The sequence below is a fragment of the Hyalella azteca genome, unplaced genomic scaffold (assembly GCF_000764305.2).
Source record: "Hyalella azteca isolate HAZT.00-mixed unplaced genomic scaffold, Hazt_2.0.2 contig6573, whole genome shotgun sequence".
Lineage (NCBI taxonomy): Eukaryota > Metazoa > Arthropoda > Malacostraca > Amphipoda > Hyalellidae > Hyalella > Hyalella azteca.
In genome coordinates this window covers 112,091-129,891 of record NW_025936731.1, presented here as the reverse complement: position 1 = coordinate 129,891, position 17,801 = coordinate 112,091, and the positions used below count along the sequence as shown (strand labels likewise).

The window sequence follows — 17,801 nt, the reverse complement described above, 5'->3', positions numbered from 1 at the left end:
ATAAGAGCTAAATATTGCAGTTGAAAGTTAATTGATTTTTGCAAACATCAACACCATGACTGCTCGCGAAGATGCACGGCAGCTCGTTATGACCACCTTCATTACGAAAAACTTTATATAACTTTGACTGTTGGAAACTATGGCAACTGCATGCTATCAATTTTTTCTATTTTTAATTAAAAGTTATGAATTTCGGGATAGAATTCTCTTTTCAATTCCTACTAGGCCGCCAATTTTTATTAATTTTAGAGAAAAAACTCCTGCTAATAAACTATGGCAAAATAGTTCAGTCTTAGTTTTTTCCAAAGCCACAAGAAAGAGAATATTTCTTAAAATTTCTAGATTTAAGAGAAAAGCACATATATTAATATAAAAATTCTACGTGAACATCGGAGAAGCGCCAAGTTCTCATTTCGGAACACTTTCTTATTTCTCTAAATATTGTGAATATAAAATCATTAGGCTTATAAAGCGCGATCGCTTTGGTAATCCATCATATTTTATTTTGTATATTAATTTTATTTTATAGTTATGTTTTCCTCTGATCATCAAATTATGAAGAGTTTATAAGTAAAAAGAAGCCAACTACATTCATCAATTGCAGTCCTGCCATACTATCTTTGTCTGATCCCACTGGTTGCAATATTTTCAATATATAATTGGAAGTCGACATCGACAAATGAAGCAATCAGGAAGATGTCAGGCAAAAACTGCAAGGTTGCAAGTCTCCAGTTGCACGTACAGTTAATAGCACAGGTAAATCTCTTGCATCTCATGATATTTTAGATCCGATCGTTGTGCGAGATTTTATTTGGTTAAAATAATCATGAAGTTAATTATTTATTAACTTTTTAGTATTATGATTCATATGTTCAAATCTCTGCCTAAATTGAAATTTATTTATTATTAAATTCAGTAGTAGTAGTATTAAATTCTTATATCTCTGCCTAAGTACTCCACTGGCAAAGATTATCTTTGACACCCACATAGATGAATGACTGATTCAATGAAAAAAGAATTCTTTCGACAACTTGAAAAAGTCTTAATAAAAATTACTTCTCAAAATGAAATTATGCGAACCAATTAGCTCTGTCCAAAAAATTTCGAGGCAAAATACAGCTGAGATAGAAAAGAAAAACATCAATGGCAAAATCGTTTCTGGCAAACAAAGATCGACGGTCGAAATGAATTCGAAATGAATTGAAAATTAAATCGTGGTACCTAAATGCAAAGCTTGCATAATTACTCAGCAGGATTTTTGGATCTGCGCTTTGAGGAGCCATCATGGCAAATTAAAAGCTGGCCCAGCACCTAAGAAAATAGAGGGAAGATCTCGAGGCCAAATAGGAAATAAAAATCATTTGATAGCAAAAAAAACTCTGTCTTCAACCAAGTCATCGGGATTTCTCACGCGATCGTAAGATAAAAAATTATCTCGTCCTTTGTCCGGTTGGCCTCATCAATTCATAATGAAAAATATTAATCGACAGTCTGGTCAAATATATCGGTCGTATTTTTGTAAAAATGATCGCCAATCTTGGAAAATCCTGACGAGATAGTAACTCCGAAGCCTTCTAACGAAAACAGGAAACCCGAACCGACGTTCATCGTTGAATTTACGTTCGATGATAGAATTTCCAGGAGCGATCGCATCAAGCTTCCGAATTTTACAGAAGCCAGAAAATTGAAACTGCCAGTTCTTTTTAAGCGCCAAATTGGCTTAGTTTCCACTAAAAAATTGAAGTTTCCTCAAAGATTTGACATTTTTAATTCAAGATTTCGCTTCTTACAAAATTCATCATATTTCACTCTTAATTTAAGATTTCCCCTAACAGGCCGAATGAAAAATAAACATAAGGGTGAAACCTTAAATGATCGTCTAAGCCTTCATTACTAGGTAATACATTATCCAGCTCAGCTCGTTTATTTTGTAAACTTTAGTATTTATGTGAATTGTAATATGAAAAATTATGTGTTTAAAATACAGTTCATATCCATAATTTTGCGTGCTAGAGTATATGTTGCAAACGGGCTCTGCTGTACATGTGTTCGATCGAGCATTCATAAGTGACGTATCTATGTATCATCTATGTGTCATTTATGTGTCATCTATGTGTCATCTATGTGTCATCTATGTGTCATTTATGTGTCATCTATGTTTCATCTATGTGTCATCTATGTATCATCTATTCGTTCTCTATATTCTGCGAGTCAAGACTTTTTTATGCATTAGAAACTTCGCGTTATCCACGCATGCTCATGCCTGATAATACATAATTTTTGCTAGCGTGTACGTGGAAGTACAGTACATACATGTACGCACATCTGTACTCACACGTAAGTAAATATTAAGTATTAAGTAAACATGCACGTAAGTAAATATTCTACTGTGCACGATAAGGCTGGTGTACTCACATTGTGCACGCAACATGCATGCGGGAGACATACTTGCACGATTCAGCGCTCAGCAATGCAGCCACTGCAAGGCAGTGTCAGCTGGTCGATAACCGACCCTAGACTGCGTCAAACATTCTTACGGTGGTCGTAAGTTTAGCCCAAGCCCGCATCTCTGCCCTATACTGCGTCAAACATTCTTACGGTGGTCGTAAGTTTCATCTCCCAACATTGGTTTTCATATCTCAGACCAGCCATTTACATCTCCCAACATTGTTTTTCATACCGCAGACCAGCCATTTACATCTCCCAACATTGGTTTTCATATCTCAGACCAGCCATTTACATCTCCCAACATTGGTTTTTATACCGCAGACCAGCCAGTTACATCCCCCAACATTTGCCACTCTACCTCTGGCCAACAAATTCCATCTAACAGTATTTTTTATCCTAAATCAGACAAACCAATTCCATCTACCGATTTTAGACATCCTACTTCAGACCAACCAATTTCAACTAAGGTTTGTAATCATCCCTTATATGACACAAATCAGTCCCCGAGCCGTAAAATTGCTTCATTTTCGTATTTGAAGAAGGAAGCAATCGACTCGAGATCGGATGAAACAAACGGTAAAAAGTTTACTACTCATGACTTTCCTAATGAGGAAGAAACTTCTGAAACTTCCGGAATGGATGTTGAATTCAATATCTCACAGCAGCATTTCGTTGATAAAGCAACAAAGGAAAATTTACAATCGTTGGAAATTCAAACGATGCAAACGAATTTGCCTCAAAATCCTGCACAAAAACTAACGGCAGCTGCAACTGAAGGAGCATATCTAGCCCGCCTCTTCGATAATAGTTACGATTTTACTAATGCTTCGCCAGAGAAATGTTTCAAGAGACTTGAGAAAGGGCACAATGATTCTGTTCATGCGGTAGTCTCGCCAAATCAACAGGCACTCGGTAACCATGACGATCAGAAACTAAATGAAACAAAGACATCGCGTTTGCTGAACCAGGAACCAAAACTTCCGTTTTCTAACAATTTCGATCTTAAGTGTCCTGAACATAATGATTCTGCGGCTGCCCATCAAAATCCAGAAAACCAAGGTCTGCATGAAGAAGTTGAACCGTTGAAGATGCCCCGAGAAACTTCAAATTTCGACCACAGTCATTCCTCGTTTATCGACACGGCCAAGAAGAAGAAAGTTTGCCCCAAACTTCAAGCTCCACCTCAGCGTTTTTTACCAGGATCAAACGGTCAAAGTTCTGACTTGGGGAAAACATCACTTGCTGCTGAACTAAGCTGTCCGCAGTCCTGCAAACCAAATGCTGATGCCAATAATTCCTGTGACAGTCTTCAGTTTCCTGATTTAGGAGCTAGTGATGATGGATCAGTCTCAGCATCAGGGAAATATTTAAATGATACAGTAAACAGCATCCCTGCAGGAACAGAAAAGCAAATTATTTCTGCGTGTGATAATACTCTGAATGCAAAGGATTCACTCCTAGAAGAACCCACTGAAAGACCTAAACGTCAAGTAACATTTAGCAGCCCTTCAGACAAAATCGCGAATTCAGCAAAAAATTCGTCGGCAATCTTTGTCCCACACTCCGATGAAAGGCAATGTAGTATAGATGAAGATAATCGGCGTGTCAACTATTCGGTGTTTAATCAAGAAGGATCTGTTCAATACTCAATCAAATATCCATTCATTTCAAATGAGAATCGTGATACCAATTTTCCCACATATTCCGGGGAAATTGAAAGTTGTGGCTCGTCAAAACTGCATGCTGATCAGAATATTTCTGGGATCGATAATGCAGATTATCCAGAGATCATCAAGAGCACTGCTTGTCACAGCAGTTCCGAGCCAAGAGGAGATGTACTTGATGACATAATAAGAGAAATATTTAACGATGTTGATCAGCAAAGAGATTATTCACAGAAAACGTCGACATTTCAAGCAACTGGTAAAGAAAACCTCGAATTACCAAGTGATCCAATTTGTGGGGTCGGAGGCACGGATTTCCCTAGAGTGAGGTTTGACTTGGTTTCAAAGCCTCGTAATAACTCTTCTGCTGATACCTTCCTATCGAATGACGCTCTATCAAGGAAAGAAACTACAAAATTTTGTGAAAAATTCAAACCCTGTCATTCCTTCACCGGCAGGAATGGTTCAAATCCTGATATTCCCCCATCCTCTGGTTACGCTAATTTAGGTTCGGCGAAGACAGCTTTCTACACAACTGCACGCGCATCTTTCAAAACTTCCTTTTGTTCTAAGCATGGTTCATCTTGGCCGAAACCTAATATTATTTCTAGAGATTCTTCCACGTCTTCAGCAGTCACTCCAATATTACCGTCTGATTTACTGCGGCCGTCTGAAGAACCAAAAATAAAGAAGGATCTAATAGACGTTTCGAAAAAATCTTCTAATCTTGATCCACTGCACAGGATAAGTCTAACCAACTCTAACGAGAATCAAAACTTGAAAAAATACAAATTGCATACGAATTCAAACGTTTCAACTAATTCCTTTCGAAATGAATACGAATTCAATTCTTTGATTTCAAAATCTTCTTCTGCACTGCCACTACGCAGATCTGACGAGGAACAACAGAAAATTAACAATAATTTTGGAGCAATTTCAAATGAAGCAAAGAAAAATGCCAGCATTAAGGACGCTAATGCTAAAACCACTCAAAACCCTGATCCGAAATTGCCTAACCCTCACCAGTCTTCTAAGGAAGCTCAGGCCCGATGGCGTCATCTCAAGGAGAAAGTTAAGAGAGGTAAAATATTTTAGTCGACTTAATACAGCAACCACATCGCTGTTCGTAATCTGTGTAAATTGGCTTTAAATCTTGCGATGATAATTATTTGAAAATTTCGCTTTGATTTATTCTTTTTGGCCCGTATAAAGATAGCTTTAAGCTCTATATCAAAAGGTTCCTTTAAATTGTTCTTCGTGAAATTAATTTTGGTTATTTTCTACCATTATTGATGTCATACTAACAATAAAGTGGCGTTTATGATCAATTAAAAACAGAACGATAATATTGTAGGATTTCGCTTCTAACCGAAACTGAATCTAACCTTTCTTTCGACGCCAATTTCGCGGCATTTACCATCACTAATTGATTCCTGTTGTAGAGCTCGTCCTCTTCAGCGAGACGGGAGCTGAGTCAGCAATACGCTGCAGCTCACAGCGCCGTCCAATCCTGCAGCACAACGTACGACATTTCCAGATCGGCTGTTGTCGCGTCAAGGCAGACGAACTTAAGGGCAAATATCCAACCATGACGACGTTTTTCCAGGATAAGTAAGTGTTTTACATTACATATCATCTCGATTACTAATATTTCTTAATTATAGTCCATGTAATAAATCAGTCTAGCGTATCGTAACTCGTTGATAGTTTCGATGTTTTAGATCATAGTTTCTACGTCATCAATTCATAAGTTGTGTAATATTAATACAATTTTTGAATTCCGGTCTCGTCTAAATTATTTCAAAATATTGTTGCAACTTCTGTACACCGTCATTGAACTAAATTGCCTTTTTTAGGGTGTAATCATTGCAAATAATATTAAAATATAGTGCAATAATGTGTTGCTATTGCAGCAAAACATAATACACTACTTGTTGAGATTTTACCGTTAAATATATTCTCCAATATTTCTGCATTCCTCCAATCTCTGATAATAGCCTCGGGTCATAAACGTATCAGTCGATTAAGATGAAATTTTCCACTCAAATACGTTTACGCATATAATAAAGTTACTAATATCATCTAAAGGCTTACATTTCTCACAAGAATTATTTATCAGACTTGCCTTAACTTGCAACTTATGCTATTGAAAGTTCTTAGAACATTCACTTTTTATAGCTTTTCTCCCCGTCATTAAATGAGCATTACTGAAGCTTTTCCGCTGACGCCGTGATGCGACAGTTGCTCGGAAACTCCGAGGCGACAGTTGCTCGGAAACTCTGAGGCGACAGTTGCTCGGAAACTCCGAGGCGACAGTTGCTCGGAAACTCCGAGGCGACAGTTGCTCGGAAACTCCGAGGCGACAGTTGCTCGGAAACTCCGAGGCGACAGTTGCTCGGAAACTCCGAGGCCACAGTTGCTCGGAAACTCCGAGGCGACAGTTGCTCGGAAACTCCGAGGCGACAGTTGCTCGGAAACTCCGAGGCGACAGTTGCTCGGAAACTCCGAGGCGACAGTTGCTCGGAAACTCCGAGGCGACAGTTGCTCGGAAACTCCGAGGCGACAGTTGCTCGGAAACTCCGAGGCGACAGTTGCTCGGAAACTCCGAGGCGACAGTTGCTCGGAAACTCCGAGGCGACAGTTGCTCGGAAACTCCGAGGCGACAGTTGCTCGGAAACTCCGAGGCGACAGTTGCTCGGAAACTCCGAGGCGACAGTTGCTCGGAAACTCCGAGGCGACAGNGTTACTCACACGTCTTACTTGTTACTCACACGTCTTACTTGTTACTCACACGTCTTACTCGTTACTCACACGTCTTACTCGTTACTCACACGTTTTACTTGTTACTCACACGTCTTACTTGTTACTCACACGTCTTAATTGTTACTCAAATTTCTTACTAGTTACTCCTGTACCCCACTCTCCTCCAGACTATTTGTCTTCGAGTTCGAGCTCGACCGCGACTGCAGAGGTCGACCTCAGGAGTCCCAAGCCCTACAGCTGACCGACGATGACCAGCGAGTGTCGGTGAAACTCCTCATCAGACTCACGGTTGCTTTCGAAAGCTTGCGGCTCTTCACTCTCAACAGAGCTGTCGTAAGTGATCGCAAACTAAAATAAATTAATAAAATAACACAATTTATCTCTAAAGCTACTTTCATAACACTCGTTTATAGCTGAATAGTTTCACGATATCGTCATTCGGACAGGAGTGGATATTTCTAGATTCCTTCACGCACTTTAGATCATTTTAGATTTCTATTTCTTTCGATTTCTGTTAATTTGTGTCATGAAATAATTATTATGCAAAAATAAATAGAAAAGTTTATGTTCTTTCGACCTGATTTATATACTGTAACTCTTCGTAAATCTTGGTCGACTTGAATGGTCTGAATTTACCTAGATAGTGGATTAACTACTCTGCTCATTTGTATTCCGTTAAATTTATCACAGCTTCGGAGGGCGAGCGATAATTTTACCTTCAAGAGACCAACGCTATTCGAGTTTGAGATTTTCCATAACGTGCATAAATTAAAACATAGCTATTATTTCTTAACTTCAAAAGGTCGCAGTTAATTTAAAGAACTCTGCCACTGTGCCCTGCATAACATAGAACCGAGGTACGTGTTGTCCGAACTCGCTCAATTCGCCGCCGCTTTTACAACAAAGACTCGTGCGAGCTGAGCTCTTTGATGTCACTGAGGGCGGGTAAGCCCAGGAGATTGTCAGCTTAATAATTCAGAGTGAAAGCAATCTTGGCAAAGAGTGGCTGTAATTGAGGCAGGATTGTGATCAGCCGCCTACCTGTTGTATCCACTCTCGATATTAAGCTAGCCTCGAACTTTAGTAATTAACTTGTCACAGTTGGACCTCGGCCAGGCTTTTACGGGGTGCAGTTTCCAATACTTAATTCAATTCTATTGTTAACATTATGAGTATGGCTGTAAATACAAACCTATTTGTGGACATTTTGTTGTAATTCTAAAATTATCGAGTTAATTAACATGCGCTTCATTACTGGTATGAATTTTATGCTCGATAATAAGATTCAACGATTCTTGAATAATTTTTGTGGCTCTCTATTTTTGCCGGCCCTATGGTTCTGAAATTTTTTGTAAGCAATTGATAATTATTTAGTAAGAATTATTATTATTATTTTGGAACTAGTTTCCCAAATGAGAAGAACAAGCGCATGCAGAAAATCTAATTTCCAGGAAACTCGTTTTCAAGAAACTAGTTTCGTTTGCCATCGATTCTCCTCAATATGAAAAAGAAAAAAATTAAGTTAGAAAAATAACGACTTAAATGAAAAAATAATTTTCCTTCAACTATATTATCAATCGATTTTATTTCATGCATTTAACTCGCAAATCTTTAAATCTCAAACAACGCATTTTAATTCGCATGGTTTTGAATTCCGTACAGCGCAGTCTAACGCGAGCAATATTTTTCTGATTTATTTGAGAGATAAATTTCATTTCATTTTCTATAACTATTAACTATTATTAGTACCGTATTACGATTGCATAATATGTTCATGTTTATGTTTCACTTCACTATTGCGAATTTAATTCAATATAATTCGTTTCAAGGAAGCCGGGCAGGAGATATTTACATATTCCTTACAAAATAAATTTTTTCTTATGAATAAATTAAGGTTATCCCTAATACCATAGTTTACTGGCAAGGAATTCTGATCGCAGTTAATCAATTTCCCTGGCTGGTTTAAAACTAAAATTTATTTATGACTAGAATTTTTTACCTATGATATACTTATCAGATTCCTAAAAATCCTGCATGAATTTTCAATTTTCACTAGTTTCGCTTTAGGATCTTTGATACATGTGCCGTGTGATAGAAATTATGCGTGAATTTCTTCTATGTCTGATTTATGTAGCGTGGCAAGTATAATGCAATGCTGTCACGTAAATATAGATACTTAGTGTACAGCGAGTTGATTGACGGTAATATAATTTTTTCAGTTGGCATATATACTGGAATAATGGTTATATTTGGATAATTTTTGCCCAGGTGGAATGCGTGGTGGAGTGCAGTCCATTGCTCCAAGTGTGGCAACACTGCAAGCAACGATCCCACTCCAGTGCCAACTCCAAGGAGCTGCTGAGTGATGCTCAACGACAGTTCTTGGAGCAACTGCAGCAACAACTTCCCAGGAGTCCTATTTTCAGGGTGAGTTTTTGAAGCAGCTGCAGCAACAACTTCCCAGGAGTCCTATTTTCCAGGGTGAGTTTTAGGAGCAGCTGCAGCAACAACTTCCCAGGAGTCCTATTTTCAGGGTGAGTTTTAGGAGCAGCTACAGCAACAACTTCCAAGAAGTCCTTTTTTCAGGGTGAGTTTTAGGAACAGCTGCAGCAACAACTTCCAAGAAGTCCTATTTTCAGGGTGTTTTTGAAGCAGCTGCAGCAATAACTTCTCAGCAGTCCTATTTTAAGAGCGATTTCTTACAGTGGCTCCAGCAACAACTACTCACAAATCTTGAATACAGAGTAACTTCATTTAGCAAAGGCTACGATAACTTGCAAAAGCTCACATGTTCTCGTTCAACTGTGCTCTGTTTTCGTTCGACCGTGAATTATCCGCATGTGACTGCAACCTGTCTTGCACTATTCACTTTCGCCTGTTCACCCTTCTTGTCTGTCCTCTTTCGCCTGTCCGCCCCTCTCGTCTGTCCTCTCTCGCCTGTTCACCTCTCTCTTCTGTTCACCTCTCTCACCTGTCCACTCCTCTCGTCTGTCCTCTCTCGCCTGTCTACCTCTCTCGCCTATCTACCCCTCTCGCCTATCTACCCCTCTCGCCTATCTACCCCTCTCGCCTATCTACCCCTCTCGCCTATCCACCCTTCTCGTCTGTCCACCTCTTTCGCCTGTCCCCATCTCTCGCCAGTCCACCTCTCTCGCCTGTCCACCTCTCTCGCCTGTCCACATCTCTCGCCTGTCCACCTCTCTTGCCTGTCCACCTCTCTCGCTTGTCCACCTCTCTCGCTTGTCCACCTCTCTCGCCTGTCCACCTCTCTCGCTTTTCGCCTGTTCACCTCTTTCGCCTGTTCACCTCTTTCGCCTGTTCACCTCTCTCGCCTACCAACCTCTCTCGCCTGCCCTCCCCTTGTCACCTACCCACTTCTCTCGCCTGCCCACCCCTCTGTCACCTACCCACCTCTCTCGCCTGCCAACCCCTGTCGCCTACCCACTTCTCGCCTGCCCACCCCATGTCACCTACCCACCTCTCTCGCCTGCCCACCCCTCTGTCACCTATCCACCTCTCTCGTCTGCCCACCCCTTGTCACCTACCCACCTCTCTCACCTGTCTACTTCTCTCGCCTGTCTACTTCTCTCGCCTGCCCACCCCTCTGTCACCTACCCACCTCTTTCGCCTGTCTACTTCTCTCGCCTGCCCACCCCTTGTCACCTACCCACCTCTCTCACCTGTCTACTTCTCTCGCTTGTCTACTTCTCTCGCCTGCCCACCTCTCTGTCACCTATCCACCTCTCTCGTCTGCCCACCCCTTGTCACCTACCCACCTCTTTCGCCTGTCTACTTCTCTCGCCTGCCCACCCCTCTGTCACCTACCCACCTCTCTCGCCTGCCAACCCCTGTCGCCTACCCAGCTCTCTCGCCTGCCCACCTCTCTCGCCTGCCCACCTCTCTCGCCTGCCAACCCCTATGTGTATAAGAGACAGCCATCAAGACGAGAGTTATCTGCTAGACCATCAAGACGAGCGGTATCTGCTAGACCATCAAGACGAGCGTTATCTGCTAGACGAGCGGTATCTGCTAGACCATCAAGACGATCAGGATCTGCTAGACCATCAAGACGAGCGGTGTTTGCTAGACCATCAAGACGAGCGTTATCTGCTAGAAGAGCGGTATCTGCTAGACCATCAAGACGAGCGTTATTGCTAGACCATCAAGACGAGCGGGATCTGCTAGACCATCAAGACGAGCGATATCTGCTAGACCATCAAGACGAGCAGTATCTGCTAGACCATCAAGACGAGCGGTATCTGCTAGACCATCAAGACGAGCGTTATCTGCTAGACTATCAAGACGAACGTTATCTGCTAGACCATCAAGACGAGCGTTTTGTAGTTATATAACATTTATTCGTCCATTTTTATGCATACGTTGATAAAAAATAACAATGCTGTGACCCGTGATCGATAAAAATATGGTAATAAAAAAATTAAATGTTAAATAATAAAAAATAAGGTACTATATGGTCTGGTACCAGGTCATGGTAATCAATAGGCAGTCGATCTCTACGCGCTTCAAGTCCACAATTTTCCTTAAAATTACTGGAATTTAAGACATTTTACAGCGACCCTGAAGGCTGAAATACAAGCCTTTGCAACATCGACGAATGGCTGGTGATAAATAATTCAAATTATCCGTTCGAGTTCATGCCGTGGAAATTATCGCCACTAAAAAGTGGATTGAATTACACACTTTGGAGGTCATAGCTGAGACTATAAACTTTCAAGATATGTGACGTAGGAAAACACTAGTTCTTCAAAATATCTTTAAACTTTAGAACGGAGCCGCTTTAGTCGAGTCTGAACATCAAAGTTCTTGTCAATGACAGTTATCGCCATTGAGAGCTAGCGTAAATGTTACCGCCAATGATGGTTATTGTTAAAGTTATCGTTAACGAAAATTTTCGTCACAGTTATCGTCAATTTTATGTCTATGAATTCACACTTTATCAACATTTTTTGCGATGATTTACTTGCAAACATTATTCTACTTGAATGTAATTTATGAGCCAGAACCAGTAGAGCGCCAACCGTTATTTCAGCACGCGCAGCACTATTACCGTCCTGACCGTGCAGCACTATTACTGTCCAGACCGTGCAGCTCTATTACTGTCCAGACCGTGCAGCACTATTACTGTCCTCCCTGTCGCCTACCCACCTCTCTCGCCTGCCTACCCCTTGTCACCTACCCACCTCTCTCGCCTGTCCGTGGCAGGCGGAGCTGTGCAGCGCGGTGCAGGAGAAGGAGCTCAGGTCGCAGTTGGCGGGACGCTGGCTCTGGTTCAAGACGAGCCTCGCGCGCAGGCCGCTGCTGCCGCCTTCCCTGCAGGTATGTCGCTCTAGTGGCCGTACTACGTCGCCTGCCGCCTGTTTTTCTATGATGGTGGTAGTCATGCTGACTATGTTGTTCTGTGATGGTGGTGGTCATGCTGACTATGTTGTTCTGTGATGGTGGTGGTCATGCTGACTATGTTGTTCTGTGATGGTGGTAGTCATGCTGACTATGTTGCTCTGTGATGGTGGTAGTCATGCTGACTATGTTGCTCTGTGATGGTGGTAGTCATGCTGACTATGTTGTTCTATGATGGTGGTAGTCATGCTGACTATGTTGTTCTATGATGGTGGTAGTCATGCTGACTATGTTGTTCTATGATGGTGGTAGTCATGCTGACTACCATACGTACTATAATTAGCTTGATGACGGTCATGCTAACCATTCAACTCATAACTATTACCATCATGATCATGTTTCTGATGTTTGTCTTTTCATGATGATTTTCGTGATCACAAATGAAGTTTATTATGAAGATGCTGATGTATCGTAATTAACACTCTACCGCCTGACACGAGTAACCGGAGCAATATCGTCACAAGCCTATTTCCCAAAAATGGATAGGTTCTAGTTAGCCCAAAATGACTTGCACTGATGGTTGCTGCCACGTACGACAACTTTAAAATGTTCTCTGTTGCATAAAAACGTCCTCAGGTTGCTACAGTCAATAGTTCAAGTATAATTTGAAATTATGTAAACAAACAGTTCACGCATTTAATTTGAAAGTTATGTTTCCGGATAGCGACATACGGCGGTAGAGGGTTAAAGGCTCTGATGCCAACATTCTTAATGATAAGTGCCGAATTATAATTAAATTTATCATTGCAAATATTTGTCCTGTTTTGCCATGGATTCGAACACAATTGAACCACAGTAGAAATTTAGTCAAAATATGCAATGCTGAATGGTAATTTAAGTCAGAAATCCCCTCAATATTTTGCGTAAGATGTTTAGCCCAACGGTATTTTTTAAATCTCATGCAAACTGGTTAGTTAATTTATGGACGCATGTTCCATTGATGAATAAATTACTATGTTTCCTCTATATCATTCATTTGATGAAACAATTGTTGGAAGCTGAAATAATATCGCAATAATTTGGTACCACGCTGGCATTTAACTACAATTTCCCGCTGCGCTTTCACTGAATGTAAACCTTCAAGAATATTCGAAAATAGTTCTCACTTTTGAGTATTTTCGCTTGCATGTGTTTTAAAATATTTACTTTGATCAAATATTTGCAATAAAACAATTTTACGAATGTTTGGAAAGCACCATGATCAAACTATTCCGTTTGTGCCTCTAAATTCTGAAGCGATTCATCCAACAGGCGCTCCCAATGTGGAGCCTTACGCCTGTGTCGACCCAGCCCAAAAATGAGATCAACTCTAAATCCCTAAGTGCAATCACAAATGATTCTAAGGTTAGACATCGTACGAACTTTTCTCGTTATGATGTAAATGTGGACGTTCACAGCGCTAAGCAAATTCAGAAACCTGGCAGTAGAAATGCGGATAATTTAGCAGGTGAAGATCAATTGCATAAAAAAATGTTCGTTCAGTTTGCATCAAATAACGCGTGCACTTCCACTCCTCGACGCGGCAAGAAAAACCAGGACCTCTTTTATGCAAGTGGCGAGACAGTAAATCCCTACGATAAGAATGGTATACCGGATGTACGTGAATCTTTTCCAATTGACAAAATTGGAAATTTAGAACTCCCTGACGCTGCAAAATTAACACGCAGTGATACTCAGGCAAATCCTCTTTCCTTGACTGGTGCAAACAATCGCTTGCAGCAATTGTCTCAGCCTAACAAAGATTTCAGCAATGTTGTTTCCAAAAATGTTGAAATTAAAGCTACTTTACCAGCCAATTTAAATTCCACTGTGAAAAAGCCACTCTTTCCATTTAGTAATCCACGGAAAACTGATGGTAAAATATTCTACAAAAACCTGTCTAGTACGGCGCAAAATTCAACATCAATTCCAGTCTCGATTAATTTTAATTGGGACAAGCAAATGGGGGTCGTTGATCCCGCCGCTGCTCTCTTAAGGCAACCAACGGAACACATCATAAGTATTGAAGAAAAATCAACCAGGAATTATGGCAGTCCACTGAGTCGTAAAAGTTGGGAAGCAAATTCCAAAACTGATTCTAAGAGACTTCTTGAATGTAGCCTTGGACTTTCTGCGGCTGCTTCCGTGCGCGGAGAAAATTGTTGTTTACTAAATGCTGGTCACATCAAAAGGCAATCAGCATTAGTTACATCTGCTTTCCCTAGTACAAAAAACGGCAATGACCGTTTTTCGTCCGAAAACATGGAGCCAGTTGCTGAGTTTGCGAACTTGAAACCAGAGTCTAGAAGGGAGATAAATTTTCTGGCTCACCCAACAACTTTGAACATTGCAAAGCAAGCCACTTTCTCAGTGCAGCACGGAAAAACGTACTATAACATTCAAACTCGAAAGATCAAACGATCAAATGGATATTTTGACTTCTCAAGTATTATCACCAAAAAGAAATCCCGTATTGTGGGACGTAGGTTTCAGTGCAGGACTCACCGTCCTTCAATGTTTACGGAAACTTCACAAATTTATTGCCCTCCAAATGAAAATAAAGTAAAAGGAGTTACTTTGCTTCGTGACGCGTTTGAATCTCGTGATTTCGGATATCAATCATCGCACATTGAGACTTCATCGTTCCCAGCAGTGATTCGTAAGAGATGTAGAGGAGTTGGCGTTCCTCAAAGAGCGAGTTGTTTCCTGATTAATAAAAAAACAAATTTCGCTCAGCAAAAGTCTGAAATTCGCTGCCTTAAAATGAGACTTCATCAAATGTTACAAAAGCTCAGGAGACGAGAAGCGCAAATCGATCTTGCACGAATGGAAAATTTCGAACGTTGTCGATATTTTTATCCAAGTGTTTTGGATGACGCGAGTGATTCTCTCTCAGCGAAAGTTGTAAATTCATCGCATGCCTGGGACGCGGAAGCATTGGCATCAACCCGCAATAATTATATCGATGCGAAAAACGTATCGACCACGAAGGCACAACTCGTGACGACTGTATCCGTCTCGGAAATTACAGACTCAACTTATCCCAAAAAATTAACTATTGGCTTCCCTCATCCAACAGGTGAGCAACATGAAACATCTCGACTGCATCACCGCTAAACAATTTCTTTCAAAATCTAGTTCTGACCGTAAATCATGAACAAACATTCTCTTGATCCAATAAAATGTCAGAGTAAAATTAAATGTCTGCAGGTTTTTCCCCTCAGCTTTTTCTTAATTAAATCTGTTGCATGAGTGTCGTGAACATTATAACAGACCAGCAACAGCGCATTTTACTTCAGTATTGCATCTTCAATAATTATTTCACTTGTTCTGTTTAACAGCAAATTTTGTACGTAAATGTGCTGGTGTTCTTTCGGTTATATTCATTCCTTGTTCTAGGTGAGATCGGTTCGTCGACTTGCAACTTGAAGTCTTCAACTAGAGTGATAAAAAATCCTGCAAGACAATGCTCGAAACTTGTCCCCGTTTCTGATAGCCAACAAGCTACTGAATTGGAGTACTTCATGAAGACAAACGAGCTGAATCAAGAAGGAAATACTACACTACAGAATTCATCAAAATCCACGACGGTTTATGCAAGTGAAAGGGCTTCCGACGCATTTAACAGCATTTCAAAACCCCTTTCTCTGTTTGGTAACAGATTTCCTCTTCCAACAGCTAATTTAGAACCTAGAAATTTTCAGCAAATGAGCAGCTCGTCGCGATTAATTCCAATAAATTCAGCTATGTTGGTACCTGCATCGATGTCACAGGAGGCATCTGCAGCCCAAAAAGGATCGATCGAAATGCCTAATGATACTTGTTCTCAATTGCCACATTCAGAGGCGCCAAAACGAGAAAATTTAGAGCAGGGACCAGAAGAATTCTTTTCGGTACGCGAAACCGTCGGCTCAGATCAATCACTGCCCATTGAGTCCGATGCCCACGCATTGCCCGAGACTTCCGCGAGTGCGAAAACGGGGACACATCGAAGTACGCAGAAGAACATACCCATTATCGACACTGCAATTTTAAAATCTTTCAGAAACAAAGCTCCTAAAAACCTCAAGGTTTCCAAAGTAATAGTCATACATAAAGAGCCGGCCAAGCTGGAAGTGAATTACGATCATGAACGAGTGACCGACTTTTGCGTGCACAATCAAAGTAAAGATATCCTCGTGGATGGCGAGCGTGACCGAAGCGAAGATATCTTCGTGGAACAGCTTTCCGCGTACGACTTGCCAGGCGTTAACACGAAGACTGCAGTCATGACCATAGAAGATCCCGATGTTTATTTTAATAGGTCATTGAAATCGTAACTAAGTTAATGACCTTGTTGAGTTTTTCAGCTTTCATTGGTTTTAGTACAAACTACGATGAAGATCCATTGTAATCTTGCTCTGAAATGTGTATTCTAACCATACGATTTCATTTTTCCTGAAAGTAATTAAATACTTCGAAAACTATGAGCATTTTACCTTATAAAATACAACAGAAATTAAGTTTTTTCTTGTTGGGAGGGCAAGGCTGGGAGGACTTTAACCGGGAAAATTTTATTATCGGGAAAATAGGCTTTATATTCGAACAATTCATGAATCATAAGCATAGAGAAGTAGGTGCAGTTCTTTATGGTTGTGCAATGTGCAGGCATGAATGACAGCATAAGTACAATAACTGGAAGTGAATGAAAACGGGCTGCAACGTGGATGAGAAAACTTATTAAAGAGTAATCCCATGCGCGAGTGCATAAATAATTAATGAATGCCAGTTTTTCACAGTGCAGCTTCTAGAATATGCGTGCACAAACGAAAGTCTGCACGAATTGCGACTTCAATAAAAGATGCATAAAATGATGACTGCGGATAGACAGAGGCAATATATGATGAAAGTGAATGGAACAAAGGACTTTCTACACAGCTCAGTGAAATCATAATAGATTCAACGTTCATGTTCGAGTACTAAGTGGCGTACTGAAGGAGCGGTCGCGTTAAGGGCGCAACCTCCATACGCACCTTCATAAAGGACGGTCCATATTCTTATAGTTCTTGTGTGCTTGGCGCTTACTGCGTACAGTATTGAATTGAAATGGTCTCAGGTGAGGATATTTCATCTGCAACGATTCGGTTGGAACACTTCGTTTTGCCACCTCGATATGGAAATAAAACATACCTGAGAAGATTAAATTAATATCTTTTTAAAAGTCCTGCACTTCGAATTCACCCGTTCCTGTGCGCGCCACCGTTGAGCTCGCGGTGTCTGACTGCAGGTCTCAGTTGTGAGGTTAAGTTATTATGTAGGTAGGATGTCTTACATCAAGTTATTATGTAGGTAGAATTCATTACATTTCCCTTCTCTGTCTCTCTCGTGCGGGCGGCCGACGTCCCGTGTAAGCGACCTCTTGTTCGAGTGTCTTAGTTTCTGTTGCTTGTCACTTCGTCTCTGAGATGCTAACGCTGCTTCTTTCGAGCTAACTTCAACGGCTTGGATAATTGAGACCTTCCGCCCCTAGTGGGTGATGAACAATTTTGA

The 17,801-nt window shown here is 40.8% G+C and overlaps 1 protein-coding gene across 1 annotated transcript; it reads left to right on the top strand.

Moving 5' to 3' along the window:
* The first annotated feature begins 2,625 nt into the window (after positions 1–2,625).
* On the top strand, positions 2,626–16,735 carry LOC108680542. Its single transcript, XM_047880907.1, has 7 exons — positions 2,626–5,193; positions 5,555–5,723; positions 7,043–7,208; positions 9,144–9,302; positions 12,099–12,212; positions 13,545–15,351; positions 15,672–16,735. The coding sequence occupies exons 1-7, from the start codon at positions 3,084–3,086 to the stop codon at positions 16,589–16,591; spliced, it is 5,445 nt and encodes a 1,814-aa protein (XP_047736863.1). The 5' UTR covers positions 2,626–3,083; the 3' UTR covers positions 16,592–16,735.
* Positions 16,736–17,801: the final 1,066 nt, after the last annotated feature.

Bases quoted from the DNA above. Each gene is read 5' to 3' on its own strand.
- LOC108680542 (XM_047880907.1), top strand. From the start codon at position 3,084: ATGGATGTTGAATTCAATATCTCACAGCAGCATTTCGTTGATAAAGCA. The intron at 5,194-5,554 runs GTAAAATATTTT...TTCCTGTTGTAG, and splicing joins CAAGGAGAAAGTTAAGAGAG to AGCTCGTCCTCTTCAGCGAG. The intron at 15,352-15,671 runs GTGAGCAACATG...TCCTTGTTCTAG, and splicing joins TGGCTTCCCTCATCCAACAG to GTGAGATCGGTTCGTCGACT.